The sequence below is a fragment of the Xiphias gladius genome, chromosome 8 (genome assembly GCF_016859285.1).
Source record: "Xiphias gladius isolate SHS-SW01 ecotype Sanya breed wild chromosome 8, ASM1685928v1, whole genome shotgun sequence".
Taxonomy (NCBI): domain Eukaryota; kingdom Metazoa; phylum Chordata; class Actinopteri; order Istiophoriformes; family Xiphiidae; genus Xiphias; species Xiphias gladius.
The window spans coordinates 14,918,734-14,941,039 of record NC_053407.1 but is presented as its reverse complement, the minus strand read 5'-3'; the positions used below and the strand labels follow the sequence as shown (position 1 = coordinate 14,941,039).

At 44.0% G+C, this 22,306-nt stretch overlaps 1 protein-coding gene and 1 non-coding gene across 12 annotated transcripts in view; one reads left to right on the top strand and one right to left on the bottom strand.

The window, feature by feature from the left end:
• Positions 1-22,117, top strand: part of frmd4a (FERM domain containing 4A) — a 59,753-nt gene extending 37,636 nt beyond the window's left edge. For 6 of the 11 annotated variants that reach the window (XM_040132739.1, XM_040132745.1, XM_040132744.1 and 3 more), the window contains exons 6-24: positions 71-127; positions 569-591; positions 2,737-2,820; positions 2,937-3,002; positions 3,102-3,159; positions 3,377-3,463; positions 8,076-8,152; positions 9,083-9,224; positions 9,368-9,509; positions 11,475-11,608; positions 11,715-11,837; positions 13,256-13,487; positions 13,752-13,808; positions 13,965-14,202; positions 14,519-14,677; positions 14,900-15,232; positions 15,322-15,911; positions 17,248-17,350; positions 18,513-22,117. In XM_040132739.1, the coding sequence (XP_039988673.1) occupies positions 71-127; positions 569-591; positions 2,737-2,820; positions 2,937-3,002; positions 3,102-3,159; positions 3,377-3,463; positions 8,076-8,152; positions 9,083-9,224; positions 9,368-9,509; positions 11,475-11,608; positions 11,715-11,837; positions 13,256-13,487; positions 13,752-13,808; positions 13,965-14,202; positions 14,519-14,677; positions 14,900-15,232; positions 15,322-15,911; positions 17,248-17,350; positions 18,513-18,615 (2,808 nt within the window). In that variant the 3' untranslated portion in view covers positions 18,616-22,117. Of the gene's footprint in view, positions 1-70; positions 128-568; positions 592-2,736; positions 2,821-2,936; positions 3,003-3,101; positions 3,160-3,376; positions 3,464-7,372; positions 7,881-8,075; positions 8,153-8,952; positions 8,975-9,082; positions 9,225-9,367; positions 9,510-11,474; positions 11,609-11,714; positions 11,838-13,255; positions 13,488-13,751; positions 13,809-13,964; positions 14,203-14,518; positions 14,678-14,899; positions 15,233-15,321; positions 15,912-17,247; positions 17,351-17,863; positions 17,936-18,512 lie in introns of those variants that run through there. The other 5 variants (XM_040132740.1, XM_040132736.1, XM_040132738.1 and 2 more) reach the window with 4 other exon arrangements.
• trnam-cau lies at positions 16,928-17,000 on the bottom strand. The gene has a single exon. It is a non-coding gene; the product is annotated as a tRNA-Met (tRNA).
• Positions 22,118-22,306: the final 189 nt, after the last annotated feature.

Genomic DNA, 22,306 nt, shown 5'->3' with positions numbered 1-22,306 from the left:
GATGCCAGCAGAAGGAGAATGTGTCATTCATGGCCCCTGTCCTCTCATCTCTTTTCTCTTCTCATTGCAGGAGCTTATTGAAGTGGACAGTGAGGTTGTCTTCGAATTGGCTTCCTATATTCTACAAGTAAGATAAAGCGCATTTGTTTGTGGTGTGTATGTGTGGGTGTGGATGTCTGTCTAGATATCTGTTTTTTCCCCTCAGCTCCAGAACTTTCTCTCTCCGATCTCTTTCTCAGAGTAGGTTAGTGCATTGACCGTGATACTACAAGGTCATGTTACATGGGCTGAGTGGTTGGTCTGTGTGTATGCGTGTGTGTGTGTGTGTGTATTTGTGTGTGAGTGTGCATGCCCTCCGTGTAGATGTACAGTATCGGGTATCTGCTCTTTAGGCCTTCCGAGGTTTCACTCCAGATGGAGGTTTAATGTTTCTCTCTGAATCCAGCACAGCAAACCAGGCCGCATGCTCACCTATGCAAACGGAACATAAACACATATTTGATGGTCACATATCTATATGTGTTAATTGTCCTCTCACTACTTTTCTCTTTCCCTTTATGTTCAACAGGAGGCTAAAGGGGATTTCACCAGGTAAGCACCCTTGTAATCATAATATGTAATGTACACGCATCTGCCCGTGTAGCGGGGATTGTTAAGGGTACGTGTCGTGGTGTTGATTAAGAGTGATAGAGCTCTCATATTAGACTCCTCCCCTTTGGTAACTAGAGGGAATGTGTAGAGGAAAACACCTCGTTCACTTTGTCAGCAGCTCATTGCAGGCATATAATGTAATGTAGTGATCCATTCGTCTCCTTGTTTTACATTATCAGTATGTTATGAGCAAAGTATATATGAAGTTAATCATGATTTAAATAAACCTCATCTCCATTTAAGCCTGTGGATTAATTTTTGATCAAGAGGTGACCATCCTTGCACCAGATTCAATCACCAGGAAATCACATCTGTAATCAGGTTGTTCCAACCGAGGATAATTGCCCTGTAAAAGTGAGTGTGCAGTGACAGATCATAACACTCACAAGGTCCCTTAAACCACTAGGAGGACTTATATGCAATATATAGCTCTGTAGCAGTCATCGTGGTGATGTATCACATTCTGAAGCGTGTTGTTGGTTTTAAAAGCCAAGTTTTCCAACATTCTGCCGGGCCTTTATCCTCTTAGTTGTAATGCTGTTGTTTTCTTAATTGAAGATCCAACATGCTGCCTCACAGCAGACTTAGCAAGGCATCTTGCAACTAGTTTGTCTGTGTACTAGACGTGCGATGACCCAAGCCACCGCTCTTTTTTCCAATTTTTGGGTCATATATTCTGTCTCATCTGCTATGTTTCTTCCCTAGTGACAGGAGTAGTGGGGTTAATAGATGTTGATTCAGAAGTTCAAAAATGTCAGCATAAGTATCAGTCTTAAAACTCAAATCCTGTACCTGTGGAGCTTTACAGTCATGTAGATGTTTCATGTAAGCTCTAGCCCACATCTGGTTCTTCAGATGTACATCTGCGTGATGTTGGCCTAAATGTGTGTCATCCCTCATCCCCTCATCCCTTTGTTGTAGCACAGATAAAAGACTACAGCAGCCATCACCTCTGACCTCATTTCCGCCAGTGAAAGGAGTAAATAAACACTATATCCCACAGAGGCCTGGAATGTGACACACCCTAGAGACATTCCTTTCACCCTCTTCCCGCTTTCCTTACCCCTTCCTCCCACACATGTACCTCTCAAAAAACTCCCCTCTGTAAAGCTCTTCATTACCATACACTGTACCACTATTGAGTTTCACTATATCTCTCACTGTTGCTTCTCTAAAAATACCCATAATGACAACTAATTTATTGACTCTTTGGATAGGATTTTTTTCGAAAGTATGAAATAATTTTCCTCTATCAAACCAGTTTCATCCAAGAATTTTTCTTGAATCAAGAGTAATTTTCTTAATGCACCAATTGTATTTGTTCAATTTTTTTGTTCAGTTGAGCTCTTGCCTGCCCTTTCATTATGTTCAATGCAGCCACATATACCTAATGAGTAGTTACTTGAATGGATATCAACCAATCTATGCACACAGCTGCGTTCAGACATTGAGGAACAGGCGGGCAGGGTGGATGGGATGGATCTCTTCCAGGGCTTTAGCTCATAGGTTGTCATGTTCCCAGGGCTTTCCCCAATCCTCCGGAGCCTCAGCAAAGGCTGGAGTGAGGCTAAGGGATTAGAGTGGGATATTAAGACCTCCTGCCACTGGAGGTCTGAAAACTAAATCTGGGGCCAAGTCTCTGTTGGCTCTCTGCTTGGTTCCCTGTCTCATTTTTTCTGTCTTTGTCTTTATCTTTTCCTCCTCCATCTTTTGTGCTTGTGTCTGTGTTTCTGTCTCTTTTCTCTCCTCTGTTTACAACTGTCAGTGTCTCTGCAGCTGTTAAGAAACAGACAGTGCCCAGTCTCGGAAAAAGAGGGCATTTAGGCCATCAGTATTCATTCCTCTTGACTAAACGTAGTTCCTTTCTCTGCATTTTTCCAAAATTAACATTTCAATTCTCAGACAGATCTGGTAAATGATCCGTTTTGGTTCAACTTTCTAAGCTAAATATTTTAAGGGTTAATCTTTCTACATTTTAGTGGTGTCACTTTGTCAGTTTTTGCATCAAACTGTTAGGCCTACCGCAGGGAATGATTGTTCTTGCAGAAGTAGTGTTGACCATGTCCTGTGGCTTCTCCCTTCCAGTAATGACGCAACCAGGTCTGACCTGAAAAAGCTGCCTGCTCTGCCCACCCAGGCCCTAAAGGAGCACCCATCCCTGGCCTACTGGTAAAAGACTAGTCCCTTGTCCGAAAATCCACCAGAACATTGCAACAGGTCTTATCTTCTTGTTTTTCCCCTTCTTAATAATTGTCCTTCTTTCTCTTTATTGTACTCTCTTCCAGTGAAGACCGGGTCATAGAGCATTACAAGAAGCTCAGTGGACAGTCCAGAGGTCAAGCTATTGTAAAGTAAGTGTGTCTGCAGTGTGTCTCTGGTTTTGTTTATCCACTGTATGGAAGGCTGTGTTCTCTGTAACCCTTACATGTCTGCCTTTTTGCTCTTCACAGTTATATGAGCATTGTAGAGTCTCTGCCCACATATGGAGTACATTACTATGCTGTAAAGGTACAGTTTTACTACTCTGCCTTTTCGTTATTCACCACACACATTTTTGCTCAGTCTGGACCTCCAAGCAGGCAGTTTGAGATTTAGAGATAGGATGGAGGTTAAAGCTGATGTACTTTGTCTTTCTGTCTCTTTCTCTACCACTATTTATCTCTCTGACAATCCCACACACATGAACAACTTTTTCTTGAGTTATTTTTTTTTGTGTGTGTTTTAGGACAAGCAGGGGATCCCCTGGTGGTTGGGTCTGAGCTATAAAGGCATCTTTCAGTATGACCACCAGGACAAGGTCAAGCCCAGGAAGGTGAGATGATGCTCCCCGTGATCTCTCTGCACCACAACTAAACTGTCCGCTGCAAAAGATTTCGGCATTCCTTTCAATTATCATTAATACATTAATTGGTATAATTTCCACAGCCATATTAACACACTCTTTTGCTCCTGTGTAAAATGTTATGATCTCCAAGATATCTTTTCTTTTTTTTGCCCCTAATTCTCTCAGTTGCTTCAGATGGAAACGTCTTTTCCCTGTTTTTCTATGTCTGTGTCATGGTCGCCAATGTCCATTTTTGTGATTCAGTGAGTCAGGATATTGTGTTTGGGAAGAGCACTAACAATGCAGTACAAAGACTACTGTCTGGAGACGTTCAGTCTTGGAATGTTTTGCATCCTGTCCTGCTTTTATTCTTGTTTTTTTGTGGATGAAGTCCTCCTCCCAGTCTCTGAACTTAGCGGGTCATCTGTGAAAGCCTCTCTTACCTCACCTCTGATCCCCACTCATGTTTAGGGCCTTCATCTCCAGCAGTCAGCCTTGTCTCATAGGGTGTTAATGGGGTTAAGGGCATCCCTCCATACTGACTGATCACCAGGACACTTAGCCACATACAACGATACACTGTTGCTCATAAACCGACACACTCACTAACAAATGCACACACTCAAACACAGGAACTGGACTGAACTCTGACCTCACCATCCTGATGAATACTTCCCGTCTGCCATAGCTTTCCTGTTTTGCCACTAACATTGTGCAGTATGTGTGTGCACATGTTCCAGTCTAAACGACTGTCTCACCACCGAACCCCGTTCTTGCCTCATTCCCGAGTACTGCAAATCGTTTGGATGCCTAAGTGTTAAACCACCACGGCGATGAAAAAAATGCAGTCCACTTGCAATACAGTCCACTTTGTCTCAGATCATGCAAGGAATCCTGTGAAAAGGTCACAAACCATGCGTTTCCTTACCGCACAGCGAGTACACATGTTGGTTGAACAGAGTGAAAGATGGCAAATTATAGCTTTCTCTGAGGTAAATGCCACAAGGAAGAAGAACGAGAGAGTATTTTACAGAGAGTTGGAGCAAAGAAAGAGTTAATAGCATTTCCACACAAGTGACTTATCAAGCATTCAGCTGCCATAGCAACAGTCGGTGTGAGTCAGTGGTTTGTTAAGCTTTACTACTGACCCTCTCATTTTCTTCTCCTTCTCCCTCTTGCGCTTTCTCTTTCTCCCTCATCTTAACACACACTCGCACATATTTTTGGAAGAAGAGAAAGAGTAAGACTGGGCCCCCTCACCGCCAGAGTGTGACTGTAGCCTGAGAGGCTTGACCCAAAAGAGATTTGTGGACTGCGTGTCTTGTTCATGCACCATCACAAGTTCAACTAAACCCCCAGTGAACACAGTTAAGGTTTTTTTCAGTGATAAGGCAGAGAAAAAGAGTGAGGGTGGCTCATAGAGGTCACTAGGAGCCTTCTGTGTTATGTTAGCATTGAGAGTCATCACTGGTTCAATGGACCGGAAGAGCAGTCAACTAGGTGATTAGTCAATTAGCCAGTCCAGTACCAGTAACCACTGAGTCAGAATGTAATCAGTAGTTTGTCACTGTTCAAGTTTTCAGTACTATGATTCATCGAGGTGAAGTGGAGGCAGAGCAGTAATTTTTAGACAGTTTGAGCCAATTATCATCTTTTGTCACAGTAAAAATGGTTTATTTTCTCAGTACAACCCTTTTTTTCCATTAATAATTGACTTAAGTGATTTCAAGTTGTGTTGTATAATAGGTGTGTGTGTACTGGAGGCAACGTGTTTAATTAGTCTCTTTACAATGGGAGTTCCTGTTGTTTCTAATTGCCGACCATCTACCGCACCCTCCACGTTTATTTGGGGATGATAAAATACTTTTACCCCCTCTAACTTACCTCAGGCCACATGCAGACACGTAGAGTACATACAGGCAGGGGTTAACAACCTGACCACACACTGTACTAATGCCACGATAGTGTTCTGACTCATTTAGGCAGAGATTATAGGGCCTGCGTGTTGACTGACTACCTGACTGATTGTGGAGAAGCTTCTGTGATGGACACAGTGACGCTGTGATGAAGCCACAAGAAGGTTTCAATCAAATAGAGCAAACTACGGTGTAAATTATCATCATCTCACATGCATTTCACTGCATATTAATGCATATTTTCTGCGGCGGATTGAGAGTACACACCGTCTTACTTTAGTGAACTTCTGTCTGCGTTTCATTTTGAGCAAAATAGGCAGCTACAGCCTGTTGTGATTAGTTTTTCCATAGATCCCTCAGTCGCAGTTGTCCCTCAAAACACCCGAACCAAAACACAAACAACAGGAAGTGCCCCCAGATTATGTCTGCATCTCCATGACAACTGGTGGATATACTATTGCACACCAGAACCCCACCTATGGGTGAAACAATAGTCTTTGGGACCCTCTGGTCCAACTCTACAAAAGTACAATACCTGGCCTCGTAGTTATACCGCCCTATGCTATTTAAACTTTCTATTCTTCCCAGAATCCCCAGGGAGTCTACCACGCAGAATAAAGGCCTTTACACTCCATCAGATCTGACCTTTTCATCTGTGATGGATGTGTGTTCGGGTTGCACAGACATTATTATGAGACAGATGTGGGTCCAGGCATATGAGGACCCAGTTGTTTGTGAAAAATGACTAGTCACTTCCTTTGCTTGCGTGTGCTTGTGCCATTATGTGCCGGCGTTTCACAGTCAAAATGAAGGCGATCTATAGCATACGCACATCGCCCTAATAACAGAAGCACCCGCCGGCTTCGATAGAGTTCCTAAGAAAGAGGCTGTCAGCATGCCTTTATCAGATATTCAAGCTATTCCCAAAGTAGTCTCATAGACTACAAAGGTAACACAATAGGCTTATGTAACCGGAGCCCTTTTTTGAAACAGCACAGAATAACAACAAAAGTGTCTAAATTTAAACTCCAGAGTGACTTTGTTGCACTCTTTTTGTAAATCGTGACAGCTGTTAACATTCTCCATATATATTTTGTAGCACTATTTGCACGTGTACATGTATAGCTTATCCTGCAACATCAAAGTCCACTTTCAAAATTACAGCAGCTCTGCGGGGACAGCTTTAGTGGTCTCGTGCCTGAACACAGTTACAAACACCTATCTTATCTCTACAGCTCTGGCCCACATGTAGCCAACACACACACACAGTCGCCCTCTCTCTATCTACCCTGCCCGCTATATTTAGCACCATGCTACATTAGCACTTCACACTCCATTGAAAATGTACGGTACAGAAAGAGTTCTGATAAGAGCACCAGTTTGCTTTCTTCATGCTCGCCCACTACATACACATATTCACTACCTAAATGCATACATTGGGCTTTGTTTACATACTTTTTTCATAATGTTTCTCCCCCTCCTCCCCTTTCCTCCCTCTCATCCCTCTGTCCATTGTTTTCCCAGGCTGTTAAAATTCCTTGGCTGTGACCTGTTCCTCCCTGAGCTCCCCTCTCTCCTCTTTTCCTCCCTTATCCTGTCATAGCTGGGTCCTATACTTTGTTTCTTTCCTCCTGTTTGTCAGTTCTTGCATCTTAGTTTTACTTTCCTCACTAATAGCTGGTCAGTGGCCATCAGAGGTCTGTGTGCGTGTTTGCAACTATGCTCCAGCTGATAGATGCAGTCCCTCTATAGTTTTGAAATAGCTCACACTCTACCTTTTCTCTAACAAGAACCAGACTCAGACTTTGTGAGTGTGTGTGTGTGTGTGTGTGTGTGTGTGTGTGTGTGTGTGTGTGTGTGTGTGTGTGTGTGTGTGTGTGTGTGTGTGTGTGTGTGTGGACGCACAGAGGTCTGACTAAACAAAGCAAGGGCACTTCAATTGCGGGGGCCACAGAAAGCTTCTTTCCCCCTTCATCACTCCTCCCCTGACCCCACACACACCTCCCAACCACCGGGCCCAGAGCAGGAAGCACAGTCCCTAAGGGAGGGAGGAGGGGTCAGGAGGAGGGGAGGCATAAACGCCCCCTCCCTCCTCAATTCTCAGCGCAAAAGTTCCAGGAGAGGAGGAAACTTAACTTTACGCACTTTCTCTTCACCAACACACACATACACACGCACATACCTACAGATGGTGAACACCCAACATCTATAACTTTCTGTTCCCTTGCGTTTGGGAGGATTTAAGATACACACATGCTGTGGAGTACGTCTTGGGGGAAACTTTCTCGCCCAGCTGGCTTTGGCTTCATTTAAAGAGAAGCTGATGGTTCATAAAGTGGACGGAAAACAGAAAAAAAGAAAAGCTGTGCAGAGGAAAGAAAGCCTCCTCCCTCTCACACTGTCTTTCTCCAGAGTGAGGTCATCCAGCACACGGATCCGCTGTGGACAAGACTGCCTGGTCTGGACCTGATCAGAAAGCTCCAGACTAGGTCCTCTTCTTTCCCTTCACCTCGCTCTCTGTTCCTAACTCCTCCTCTTCATCGACTTTTTTGTCCTCCTCCACAAACAAATTGGAACTTACAGAGAAGAGAATAGAGGATTTGGCTGAAAGCTGTGTGGATTTAACATGAAGCATGTTTTTGTACGAGCTGCCCTGAAGAGCGTGTGTTTCTCCTAAACCTCAGGTGTTCCAATGGCGTCAGTTGGAGAACCTCTACTTCAGAGAGAAGAAGTTTTCAGTGGAAGTTCATGACCCCAGGAGGTAAATTTATATCACAAATTAAAGCAACCTGTCAATGTGCTACAGTACTTATGTAGAAAACCGTTTGATTATCTGCTTTTTTAAAGAAAGTTTAAAAGTTTAATCTTCATTGGTTGGATGATTATTGTCTCATACGGGTCCTTCTTTGCCGATTTAATGTTATTTCTTTTGAATTCTCACCAGCTAATATTTGGAAGTGATATAATTTTCCCCTCAGATATGGATGCATTCCAGTAGCATTTGCTGTATATTACCACTGTGCCATATGTGAATGTGTTAAGATTGAAGCTACATGCAGTGCAGGAAAGGAATGGAGAGATTGGAATCTAATTCTGTAATGGTTGCAGTATTTGTCTTGGCAATAGAGCAAGATATTGGGGATGTCCCGGTGGAACCTGACATAGATTGATAGGCTGATTATTAACACACTTGTGCGGCCACATGCATGCGCAAACTCATGTGCTCTCTCTCTCTCTATCACACACACATATACGCAGGGCAAACCCTTGATAGTTGACCACAGAAGGATAGATGGCTGAGCGATAGCTGTTTTGCGGAGGAAGTGACCTCTCTTGTGTTTATTTAACATGACTATATATGTGGAGTGTTATTCTAGAGACAGAGGGAGGGAGGGAATGGGAGAAAAAGAGAGACAGGGTGAAACAGAGAGCAGTGGTGTTTTCTTTAAAGGAAGCTGTCATTTTGTGTAAGCTGGTCCGTTGCTCAGCTACAGATGTGTGTTTAAATAAGGATGAGTAAACAATGGGGAACATCGTGTGTGGCTTTGCAAAAAATATTTCTATCAGATTTGGTCTCTCTCTGGTCTGTAAATAGTACTTGGATGTTTTCACTGTTGAAAATGTGCAGCTATCTTTTGCATTCAGTTTCATATTCAGTGTATATAAGGAGGCCTTGTGTCCGCTCCTACTGTAGGGCGTCGGTGACAAGAAGGACGTTTGGCCACAGCGGCATCGCTGTGCATACCTGGTACGCCTGTCCTGCCCTCATCAAGTCCATCTGGGCCATGGCCATCAGCCAACACCAGTTCTACCTGGACCGCAAGCAGAGCAAGGTCAGTCAGTCCCGTAAGGTACACAGTCAAAACACGCCACAGACCACAGACATAAGTAGAAATGCACAAACGATACTAAGCATCGTCAGTAAGAGTGATGCAATTGAATGGCTTAATGACCCTCTTCGTTCTTTACTGTCCAGTCAAAGATCCATGCAGCGCGGAGTTTGAGCGAGATCGCTATAGACCTTACGGAAACAGGAACTCTGAAGACCTCCAAACTGGCCAACATGGGCAGCAAGGGCAAGATTATCAGTGGCAGCAGTGGCAGTCTGCTCTCCTCAGGTCAGTATCTTTATGTGTGTGTGTGTGTGTGTGTGTTTGAGAGAGAGGCTATGAGTCACGAACAAGCAGAGAGAAATACTGATATGTGAGTGAATTTGTCTTTGTGTTTGCATGTGTGGTGATGAGTTTGAGCCTCCTTGACAGCGTGGAGGGACAGAAACAGCTGCTTCTGAAAAGAGGCCTCTGATTCTCTGCTGAATGTTCTCACACACATACTGTACTGTACACACACCCCACCCAGTGTCTTTCTGTATGTATAGAGCACGACTCCCACCCTCCATGTCACACCAACTCATCCTCGAGGCCCCTGCCCCCTCTAAATTTAGTGAGTGAGGGAATGAAAAGGGCAACGGGTCAGTGTACAACTTTGACACAGCCATTAAAACAATGCTTATCTGTGCTGAACAAGTAATGAATGAGAGAGAAAGATTTGACATGAACTAAAATTAGAGAGGAAAATGCCCTTTTAAACACAAACAGCCATGCAAAGTGTGCTGCATGTTAGAATGCTGTTTACCTACTGCTGCATTATTCACTCATAAAATGACATGCACTCAAAAAAAAAAAGGCATCATTTACAAATTGAAGAGGCAAGTAAGTTGGACATGGCTGGGGGGTCAGCTATTTAGAGTATAGCACACCTTACGTAATTCAGTTGCTGTTGTCAGGAAAGAAGGACACTATTCTGTTTCAGTTATATTGTCCTGCGTGCTCTCTTCATTTTCATCTGATCGGATTTGTTTCTTCCTCTCTCAGTATAAATACATGTATGCCCCCCTGTCCTCCCTAATCCCTTCCCTTTACCTCTTCAGCTATCCACTCCTGGTCTCCTAATCTCCCTTTTCTCTCCTCTCTGTTGTCCTCTTGTTCCACCACCTCCCTATATCATACAGCGTGTCTCTGTCTTTTCCATCTGAGTCTGTGTCAATGTGTTGATTCCATGATCTACTGCTTGTTGGCTGGAGGCAATCTTTGCCCAGCAACATAAACATATCACAGGAGCGGTAATATCACATCTACGCAACTAGAGAACAAAAGGCAAAAATCACAGACACTGTCCATTAACGAAGGGGTCTGACCCGGGAGCTGGCGTCCTCTGATTGGCAGCATTATTCACGGGTCGGACTTTTGTTCTCTAGTTAAGATTTTTTTGAGCCTACATACCTATCACTAAGACTATAAGGTGTGCAAGAACCTTTTTTTTTAAAATCACATCCATGCACCTCCCTTCAGCCAACACGTCTCTGTCTGACTGCAGCTGTTTGAACAGCCAGCTCTAGATTGTAAAGTTTGCCTGATCATTTTGAAACTCTTCATGGCTGGAAATGAGGTGCTGCAGATATTTGGCTGTTAAACATCACTTAACACACCCCACTGAATATATTTTAACTGTGAGAACAATGAGATATTCACTGGGGTTCACTGGGATTTGTGCAACTGCAAAGCTAAGATGCAGAAACACTGAACTTAAATATAATCTTTTTGCAACAATAGAGAGCCCTTTAATATTTTTCTCTGCCACATCTGTTTCAGCAGTTGTTAATTTTGTGTTGTTGGTACATTTGACCGGGCAGTGAATCACACCGAGGGTCACCGAGAGAGCAATAGACAGAAACAGAATGTGTGTGCGCAGCAGTGTTTGCGTTCTTTTTCTCAACAAGGCATGTTGCAAACAAGACTGGCACCATCTAAGGGCCTTCGAAATCGTGCGTCACAGACTTTGTCCTAAACTGCCCCTTCCTTGAAACACTCGCACAAACATACAACTAAAACTCAGTTTCCTTATCGAAACGTTCCACTCACTTCCCTGTAAACATCCTGCAAGGCTAGCAGGTGCACGCACAATTTCTTCCTCCCCTCCACAATCTTCCTCAAAAGAAACCCCCACAACTCCAAATACACACACACACACACACACACACACACACACATGCTCCTGACTCCTGTGCTGTCTTTACCCTGCAGGCTCTCAGGAATCAGACAGCTCTCAGACAGCTAAGAAGGACATGCTGGCAGCACTGAGGGCCAGGCAGGAAGCTCTGGAGGAGACGCTAAGACAGAGACTTGAGGAACTGAAGAGCATCTGCATCAGAGAGGCGGTACGAGAAAACACTGACAGATTTGGCAGATACTTTGAAAACCAACATACTTTCTACCTCTTCTTTTCTAACTTTATTTCCCTATCCGCCCTCTCGTATTTTCCAGGAGCTGACAGGAAAGCTCCCTAAGGAATATCCTCTGGATCCAGGAGAGGAGCCGCCCACAGTGAGACGAAAGATTGGTACCGCCTTCAAGCTGGACGAGCAGAAAATTCTTCCTAAGGGAGAGGTGAAGCTCCAACTCTCAGTTCTCCTCAGTAGCACTTTATCACACTCTCCAATCTCCCAGCACAAGCTAAATGAAAACAGGAGGTCATGTAGCGGTGTCAGCGTTTGAAACAAATGCATACTGCTACATGTACCTGTGCCAGGCACCGGGCTGCAGTTATTGGAATAAGTTGAATGCAGTGCTAATTAGTTAAGTTGCTATTAAAGGATTAACAGAGGATGGGCATTATAGATCACAACTGATGTTTAAAAGCTCAGTACGGATCGAGGGTAGTTCGGGAATAACTTCGTTTAAAATCTCATACCTAATACATGAAAATGGCATGGGGTGAGGATTGATGATTAATAATAAGATTACTGATCCTTACTCATTTGTTAAGTAAGCAAAGGCAACTGCGAGCACTGAAAAGCCACAGTCTGAGACGTCTTGGACCTTGTAAAAGTAGTTGTACTGCATCTTTGTCTTGCTGTCTTTTTGTGCCACGGGTAGATTTTCCAGAGCAGCAGAACTTCTAAAAATAGTCTGGCAGCATTTTCACCATAGGAAGTGGTGATAGTAGGATTGTGTGCATGTCTGCGTGTGTGCAGGCATGCGTGTGTGGGTGTGTGTCGCTGAGGTTGTGTGCTTTGAAAAGAATCCAGGGACACAATATCACAAAGCTGCCTTGCAAGCAGAAAGATGTTTTTTAATTTATCCGGAGCACCTCAAACTCATACACACACAGAAACAGAAGCCGCCGCTCTGGTAGCAGTGTGAAGGCACTGTTACTGAGATGGATTCCTCAGACCTGAGGTCGTCCAATAAGATGCCGAACCAAGTGAATACATCATTGTTCTCTCTCTCTGAGGCAAGTGAAATCATGTGTGTGTTCTGACGTGTGAGAGCACACATTACATGCAGGCTGTACACAGTTTGTGTGTTTGTCACAGGACTGCCATGAGTCTATTTCCTTGTCTATAATCACATTCACAAGTTTTCTACTATACTGTGTTCTACAACAGTGTGCTACACCATATATTGTGGTATGTAGATACACGTTTTGCATTTAACACATATGCAATATGCATTTGCAGCATAACAGAGTAGATGCAGAGTGCAGAGGAGAAGAGGATGGATTGATGTAGAGGTGTTATTATTGGGGGACAGAGTGTCTCAATAGAGAATATCCAGTGGTGAGAAAATGTGGGGCTGCAACACAGATAAATGATTTCCTCAGTGTGTTTTCTCTGGCAGGGCTCTGTGTGTGTCCAACCAAAAACAGTGCATGGGAGAGTTACAGTCTGAATACGTGTCTGCAAACTAAGCCTTGTTGTTTTTGGATTGTGTGTAGATTTCTGTTGCTAAAACTGTAAGCGAATCCAGTGTCTTTGTGCTCGCTTGTGTTGCTCAGAGTTTGCACTCATGTTTGCTTATCCCAGGAAGAGGAGCTGGAGCGGTTGGAGCGGGAGTTTGCCATTCAGTCCCAGATTACAGAGGCAGCCAGGCGTCTTGCCAGTGATCCTCATGTGAGCAGTAAGAAGCTGAAGAAACAGAGGAAGACTTCTTATCTGAACGCACTGAAGAAGCTCCAGGAAATTGAGAACTCTATCAATGAGTACCGGGTCCGGTCTGGCAAGAAGCCTACGCAGAGAGCGTCACTTATCATAGAGGGTACCAATATACTTCTATTTGCTTCAGGAAAATCTGATTGTTTTCATAGCACTTTATTTCTATTAGCTGTATTTGCCACCACAAACAGCATTTCTCAAGTATTGTTTAGATCAGTAATAGAATTTGGATAGTGAAGCTGACACCACCCAACAGTCTTGGTTTTTTTTATACAACAAAAAGATTTTTAAATACGACACTTTTAAGCTTTAAGAATTTGTAATTGCACAGTCACTAACATCTTGCCTTTGTTTCTCTGTCCTACAGAAGCCAATATTGGTTCTGAAGACAGCTCACTGTCTGACGCACTGGTCTTGGATGATGGTGAGTCTCAATCCTTCACATTATTCTCAGATATCCCAGCAGTAACTCACTGATACTTGTGCACTTTCTGTAGCTCCTGATAATGATGTAATTTAAATGTAATTCCATCTGAACTATGGAGTGCTCGATCTTATTTCAAGTATTTTTCTGTTTCAGATGACCCTCAAGTTACAGGTACCCCCACCTTCTCTCCAGTAGCATCACCTCACAAGGGCCTCCCTCCTCGGCCACCGTCTCACAGTCGGCCCCCTCCACCGCAGTCCCTGGACGGCCTGCGGCACCTGCACTACACGCGCTCTGACTACGATAAATCACCCATCAAACCCAAGATGTGGAGCGAATCGTCACTGGATGAGCCCTATGAAAAAGTCAAGAAACGCTCCTCTCACTCCAGGTATGAGGGAGGTTACCTTAACTAACCCTTTAGAATAGAGCTACGGTATATTAAAGTTTATGTGTGAGGCTGTCCAGAATGATCTTAGTCGACTATTAGACAACCACAAGTGCATTTAAGGTATAGTTTAGTCATCTCCAAAACTCATTCAGTCAAAATTAGCAGTAATGTTTGTGGAATTACAATTGCAGACAGTGACTGCGGTCTTAAATGGATGCCTCAAATGCAGTTAGATCACATGTGCCTGTGTGAAAAGAATATATATGTAATAAAATGTGTTATTCATGTTGCTCATTTTCCTTGAACCTCTGTTTAGTCACAGGCGTTTCCCAAGCTCTGGCAGTGCAGAAGCAGGGGGCAGCAACTCTCTGCAGAGCAGCCCCATCAGGAGCCTCCCTCACTGGAATTCTCAGTCCAGCATGCCGTCGACCCCGGACCTGAGGTCCAGGACCCCACACTATGTACATTCCACTAGGTCCGTTTTTATACCTTCAATTGTTTAATGGTTATTCAAGAGTTACATCACTCTGGTAAACATAACACATTATGTAACTGTAAATATATCTTTAAAAGTCCTATTTTCTTGTTTAAAAAGAATCACTTGGTCCTACATTGTTGAGTTCACAGATCCATTAATTTTGTAGATCTGCTCCAACTTAGCACATATATTCATTGTTTGTGATTCCTCATCCCAAAGGTCAGTGGACATCAGTCCCACACGTCTGCACAGTCTCGCTCAGCACTTTAGGAACCGCAGCTCCAGCCTGGAGTCCCAGGGCAAACTGCTCACATCCGACCCCGACGCACACCCGCACACCCTTGGAACACTGGGCAGCCCTGAGTTCTTCCTGGGCCCAGGGCGCAGCTCCAATGGCTCTGACCCCCTGGACGACTGTTCATCCTGCACCAGCCAAAGCAGCTCAGAGCATTACTACCCCTCTGGTGGACCCCCCGGCAGCAACCCCAACTACTCTACTCTGGGAGAGGACTCACCCTCCAAAGCCAGGCAGAGGCAGAGGCAAAGGCACAGGTAAGGGTGGGAGAGATGGGGGGCGGGGGCTTTATTAACACAACTCCTTTCTACGAGTTTTATGGTGTTGGCTTATGTTATCTCTCCAGGTCTGCAGGACACCTGGGTTCCTCTAACTCCGGGTCCATGCCAAACCTGGCAGCTAAGAACGGCTCTGGTGGAGGTTCAGGTGGAGGCGGGATTGGAGGGGGGCACCACGGAGTTTACCTCCACAGCCAGAGCCAGCCCTCCTCCCAGTACCGAATCAAGGAGTACCCGCTATACGTGGAGGGCAGCCCCAACCCCGTGGTGGTGCGCAGCCTGGAGAGTGATCAGGAAGGCCACTACAGTGTGAAGGCCCAGTTCAAAACCTCCAGCTCCTACACGGCCGGGGGACTGTACAAGGAGGCCTGGGGGGGAGAGGAGGGAGGAGAGGGGAGTGGCCGACTCACGCCATCACGCTCTCAGATCGTACGGACTCCGTCATTGGGGCGAGAGGGAGGAGGAGGAGGAGGAGGAGGAGGGGGGAGGGCAGCAGTGTCTGAAGAGCTGCGATGCTGGTACCAGAGGTCCTCAGGGAGCCTGAAGGAGAGGAGTCACTCACATTCGGGGTCCACTTCCTCCGAGACGGGGTCACAGCAAGGCACTCTGGGACATGGACGAGGGAGTAGAGTAGGGACACTCGCCAAGGGCTCACCAGGTGGGTCGCCCTCATTTGTTCACATTAAACCCTGTCTCATATGGGGAAAGGAGAATCATCATCATGTGTTTTAGATAAAAACCTTAGACTGTACCCATTTACTTAGTTTAGCAAATATTTTGTCTATTCAGAGGTTCAAACAATAAATGTCCAGTTTAGAAAATGCTGCCCTGTGTGAGGCTTTAACCCACTTTAACTTCAGATTACCAAACTGTCGTATTGCCTACTGCGCCAACAAGGCTTTTAGTCCCGAGCCACTCGTGTGTATTTAAAGGTTCTAACAATAACTCAGAACACTGAGTAATTTTAGTGTTTCTATTAAATGTTAATATAAGGCTTCGCAGATTAATAAAGTTAAAATTTTTGTGAGGGCAAATACACAGATAGGAAAAAAACAAAACAATACCCAGTATGAGGCTCAAGATCATGACTTTAGGATTATGAGACTAACGCACTGCCTACTGCACCAAGGAGGCCTTTATGTACAAATTCCCATAAATGAGAGACGTGGCAATGACTGAGAACACTAGCTGAGTAATTCAACATTTCACCATTTATATTTCATTTTAAATTGAGTCAAAATGTATCCCACATGTCACATACATTCACATATTGTGTTTGAGGATGAAAGCCTCGCAGACTTTGGTCACATAACATTCACATCAAACCACCAGACTGAAGATTCTCATATTGTAGGCGGCCCCTTGTTTTTTCTTACTCGGATGGAAATTGGTCTTTGCTTGTCTCTGCTGCTGCAACAACTCCTACTTATCTGGCCAGTCCACAAGCAATATCGAATCTCAACGCACCAACAAAACTTACGCATCAAAAATAAATGAACAGGTGTCTTTGAAAACACAAATGGCACAGTTGGAGTAGAGTCTGTAAATTGTGTATAAGTTACATGGGAGCGAGTTGTGAGAGCTGTGTTTGACAAATCTATTTTAACGTAGACCTTATTAGATTAAAACAGCTGCCTCACGAGGGCAGATAAAGTGTAAAAAGAAAAAACACATTGCCCCGTGTGAGGCTCGAACTCACGACCTTCAGATTATGAGACTGACGCGCTGCCTACTGCGCCAACGAGGCCTGTGTTTGTTCACATGACTGATTTGTGTAGTGACCCCTGAGGCAAATTGTCTTTGTGACACCGAGGCCACATCCCCCAGCCCCATATGTGAAGCGTAGTTGAAATGCCTTTGCCCCTCACCTCACTACGGCCTCTTTGATGTCTGTTTTCCCTGTGTATAGGTATCATTGTTTCTTTTGTCTCGCTGTCTCGTGCTGCGCATGTTGTATCTTATTCAGCCCGACTAACTGTCAGTTTTTCCCATAGCTGCGTCCCCTCACAGCCAGAGGAGTATGACGCCCTCCAGTGAACACGCAGCCACACCCACACCCCCCTGTAGCCCACAGCACATCCTCAACTGGCAGAGCGGGTAAGAGACCCACAAACACACACATGAAGCGGCTAAAACAGGGTGACAAGATGTTTGAAGATATGAATTCACCTTAATCTAGGACAAACGGCCCTCTCAGCTTCTTTCTCACCATCTGTCCAAACCTCACTCTAACATCCTCACAGGCTTTGACTGTCAGTTGTATCTGTGTCAGCTGATGTTGTTTTTCACTGTTGAACTAACCATTAAGGGTGATTTTAATTTGATTTTGGGTTAACATTTATTTTAAGCCTTTTCCTTCATCAAATTATAACACTCCTCTGGCTTGTCATTCAGCTCTGCTGTTTGTGTTAATGTTTCACTCACTGCATCTTTGTTCTTTATTTCTTCCCTCTGTTTCCTCTGTTCTTCATCTCATCTCTCACAACCTCCGGTGGCCTTGTCCTTATGGATCAATTTTCTCTTACCTAATATTGTCATTTCTTACCCGTCTCTCTTTCTGTCAATACTAACCCTCCTTTCCTTGTGTGTGTGTCCTCTCTCCTGGTTTAGAGGCACAGCAGACAGCTCTCCTACTGAGGACGTCTGTCAGTCTCCCCCTCAGCCCAGCTCTGATGCATAGAGGTACTGTGTGGTCTCGGCCTCCCAGTGGTCTAAACCTAGAGTGTACTGTTGGGAAAATGCAGCAGCAGCATAAGCAGATACTGCAACAAAAAAAAAAATAACCTGTCACATATAACGTGACAGCAATACCAAATTCAAACACGGTCAGATTTTATTCACAGAAATCTGCCTGTACACAACTCTAAAAGTTTCATGAACTCGTGCAACATGTTTACTAGTCACTTATATCACCAACTGTGGGGGGGCTGACAATTAGGAGGGTTCACAATTTCTTGCTCTGTGATGGTGGAGGCACTCCGTCAGGTACTCCTTCCCTGGCTGTATCTGTATCTGATCTCTGCATGTGCTCTGCTCTGTGTGCTGACACTGTGGCTGATTCCTTACAGGATTTACTAATAGAAATACTTAACCATGTGCTGTATGTGTCACGACAGAGAACATTCTTAAAAAGAAAAAAAATCAGAAGCAGATGAACACTAGAAACTTGGTAGATGATAGTAGAATGTTCAATAAATTTAACTTTTGAAATAAGCTGTTCTGTTAAGTCAGTGTGATCCTGGTCTCTCTTCCTCTGCAGGTCTTTCAGTGACAGCTGCTTTCCCAGCAGCCCCCTGTGTTCAGAGCTGGCAGATGTGCAGTGGTACGGACACGACAAGGCCAAACCTGGAACCCTGGTCTGAGACCATCCTTTAGGGGCACAGAAAAGTCCCATTGCCCTCTCCTACTGCCTCTCCACTGTCCCTCACTACTACCCATCGACAACCAACAACCTCATCCTTAAAGCCCCACAAAATCCCTGCCCCGACCGGACTGGCGGAGTGGACACGAGCCTTCCTCCTCCCTATATCCTGCCCTTCATCCATATCACCACCTCTTTATTATGCCCCCTCTGTCACAACTCAGCCGGACAGGGACACGCTCACTGGGCTCTGATAAGGGCTGATCTTACAGGACAGACTGAGAAGTGCCACCTCGGCTGTTGAACTGTTGCCCTACAGCACCACAGAGCCCTTTCTTTACTCATCCTCTGCAGCAGCACACAAGCAATGGGGTAAGGGGGAAGGAGCGATGGGAAGAGAGAGAGAGAGAGAGAGCACAGAAAAATATCAAACACACAATTCAAACTCAACAAAACCCACGTCGACCATTCTGGGATATGTCTCATATCTCATCTTTGGTCCCCGAACCTTACTAACTCCAGTGCACTGCCACCCAATCAGAGGATGGATTTGCTGGATTTGAGCCACCTGTTTAAAACCCATTAACAGGCCCAAACGAACTGCGTCGGATCTCATTATTCCCATCAATGCCGTTTGTTGTTTATTTCTCCCTGCATATTTATAAACAGAGAAGGTGACACAAACTTTTCAGAAAATCTGGATAAGCAAACATTTAGATGACAAATTCAACTCCTCTCAGTTTCAACCCACAACCAAAGACAACTACTGGATTGACTGGTCACACCAGGGTCCCATGGGCTGGTGCCCCGGCAGAAAAGTGACTGTCAGTCGACTGTATGAGAGTGAATTCACACTGACAATATCAGGATGGTTTCCGGGACTCTGTCTGAGATATTGATGAGAACTACAGCAATAACAAACAATGTACAAGTGAACTGGTTTGAATCTTCAGAGTGAATTGAAGCAGACATTTTGCCATGTTCTCTGCCTTGTGAAGCATCACAGGGAGAACATGGAGTTGTGGTTATTGGGTTTGGCATTAATCTATGCTTTCTTCAGTGACTTCATCATTCGTTTTTATTTAATGTCTTTGGTCTTCACGAGATTTCTCTGTCTATTTGTCTGACTGCATGGCAGATAATGAACAGTACTTGACCCAGAGCGCGGAAGGTCGGATTGAAGGGTCAGTTTTTAACATGGCCACACACAGTCACAATTACTACGACATTTCATTTCATCTTTTCACATTTTTAATTCTCAACCCTGAAAGTAAAACATGATTAGCTGTTGACACCTGTTGGCATTACCTCTAGTTTATTATTGAGGCTGTTCAGTGATAAATCTCTACAGTGTATCTCGTTTTTTTTTTTTTTCCAATCACCTGTGTCCCTTCTCCGCCTTAGATTTTGGTTTCATATATATCGGTTCACACCATGCTGTGTACCTGTCAGTCCCTTCATCGTTCTGTCCGTCTTGTCAGCATGACAGGAGCAGCCTGACTGAACACAGACAGCCTGAACTCAGTGCTGGCCAGAACACACGCTGACAGTCAGAACACCTGCATTTATGGGCACACATGAGTACTGATATATATTTGTGTCAAACATGTCGGTGCTTTACATTTGTACTGTATTCAGCGCTGGAACAGCAACTCCTTCAAGCTACAGACCTCTTCAGATCCCAACAGTCTATAGCCATTCTATAAAACAGCAGCAATGCAGAGTAGCTAGAAGACACTTCACATACTTCTCTATAATTTGACATCAGGGGGAATCGTTAAGGGATTAGTTGATCTTACTTTGGTCCTAAAGCACAACAATAACATCGCCTATGAGGGCTGGAGCTACTATTGGTATTCTCTCATTTTCCACTCTCAGTATTGTACTGATGAGATGTATCAAAGTGCATAAGAGGCAACGAGAAAGCTAGAACCACAGACGAAACATTATGTGATAGTGGGGGGTTTTTGTGTTTGTTTTTGTTTTTTCAACAGTATACAGACATCAGTGAATTAATAATTTATACCCCACTGTCAGGGCAGAAGTGAAGCCATAACTAGAACTGAGAAAAACCCTCTAAAATGGAGAGAATTATTTTCCCACACATCCAGATCAACAATCAAATATTCAGAACAGGGTTAGAAAAGCACACCTGGATTTGTACAAAGGAAGTAGAACTCTGCATGTTTTAGCTGCCCCTGAATCGGTTTCCCTCACCTTCCCTCGACATATGTCTATGTTGCAGACTAATGCTTACCAGTGTTTCACTGTTGCACAAAATCTGAATTAATCAGATGTTAATTTTATTGCGATTACGACAGATTCTTCATCTCAGTGACGGAGAGAAGTGGACGTGTTTTTTAAGTGTTGTTGCACCATTATGTCTGGATAAATGGTGTATCATGCTGTAATTCATTGGAGAAATGGTACGTATCTTACCCTGTCCCTTATGCACTGACGTCAGTTGTTGTAACCTGTCACTTTCTAGACTATTTTCGGAAGGTTTAACCCACTGCCAAGATCCCCTGCATGGCTGGTTCTCCCAAGAGTTATCCATCAATGCCTGGTCAAATTAGATAAGTCTTTACCCAGGATTGGAACCAGCACTCACTAGTTACCATCTAATAGGAATTCACTACTCTAGTGTTGTCACTTAAAGTCGGCGCCCAGCTTTTGTGCGCTAAAGACACAGTCCCGTGCATGCCATGCTGATCCAGTGACAAAGACCCCAAAGACATCCAGCATCCGATTTCTATACACTAACGTTAGCACGTCTTGCGCCATAGTGTCGCCCTGCCCCCAGAGAGTCCTATTTTGACCTTGTGGAAATCTCTGAGCCCTAAGCCCGATGTGGTGAAGTGTGATGCCCCCTCCCGCCGTAGTTCCAACACCCCATATTTTCTGTGCTCCATAGAAATGTTTGAGGTTTTTGTAATACTCCCAAGAGAAATGAACTAACTCTTTTATCAGTCTTTTCCTGTATGTACGGAGGGGCACTGTAAGGTTTTGTGGGGTTTTTAACATTCACATTCATTGTTTTAACAATGTTCCATTTTATATGAACCAGTATTGTTTTTGTTTTTTTTTTGTTTTTTTTTTAGTTCTGACATTGTAACAACCCTTTCAGGTGCTACAAAATGACCAGTTACTGCTTTGTCATGTAGGATCTAGACATCTCTTCACTGTTATCAATAGATTCAATACCAGATGTGCAAAATGAAGCTTATTTTAACAAACAGTTTAATAGTAGAACACTTCCCCTACCAGACAATAGAGCATGTAACTTGATTTTATCAGTTCTGTTCAACTGTAACAATACATTAAAGGTGTTGTAGAAAAAATGTGGAATTGATAAGAAAAAAAAAACTGAATTCCACAGTTAATTTATTCTTTTTTCTATTAAAATTTGTATAGTAACTTTACATTTTTCAAAACTGTGTTGTTGGAAATTGATGATGAATTTTCAAGATGAGAAGCCGTGGTGGTTCTTGCGAGTAAGAAAAATAAATTATTGATGAATGTTCTCAAGATTATGCCTGTCTTTTTTTTCTGTCTCTTCCATTTATTAAAAATCAAACTGTAGTTTAATCGCTCACCTCCAGGTGGCTCAGATCAAATCCTTCCAGACCATCCAGCTAAAAGTTCAGAGAATCAGTGAGACTTATCAAAGGGAATCTCCACATGTAGTCACC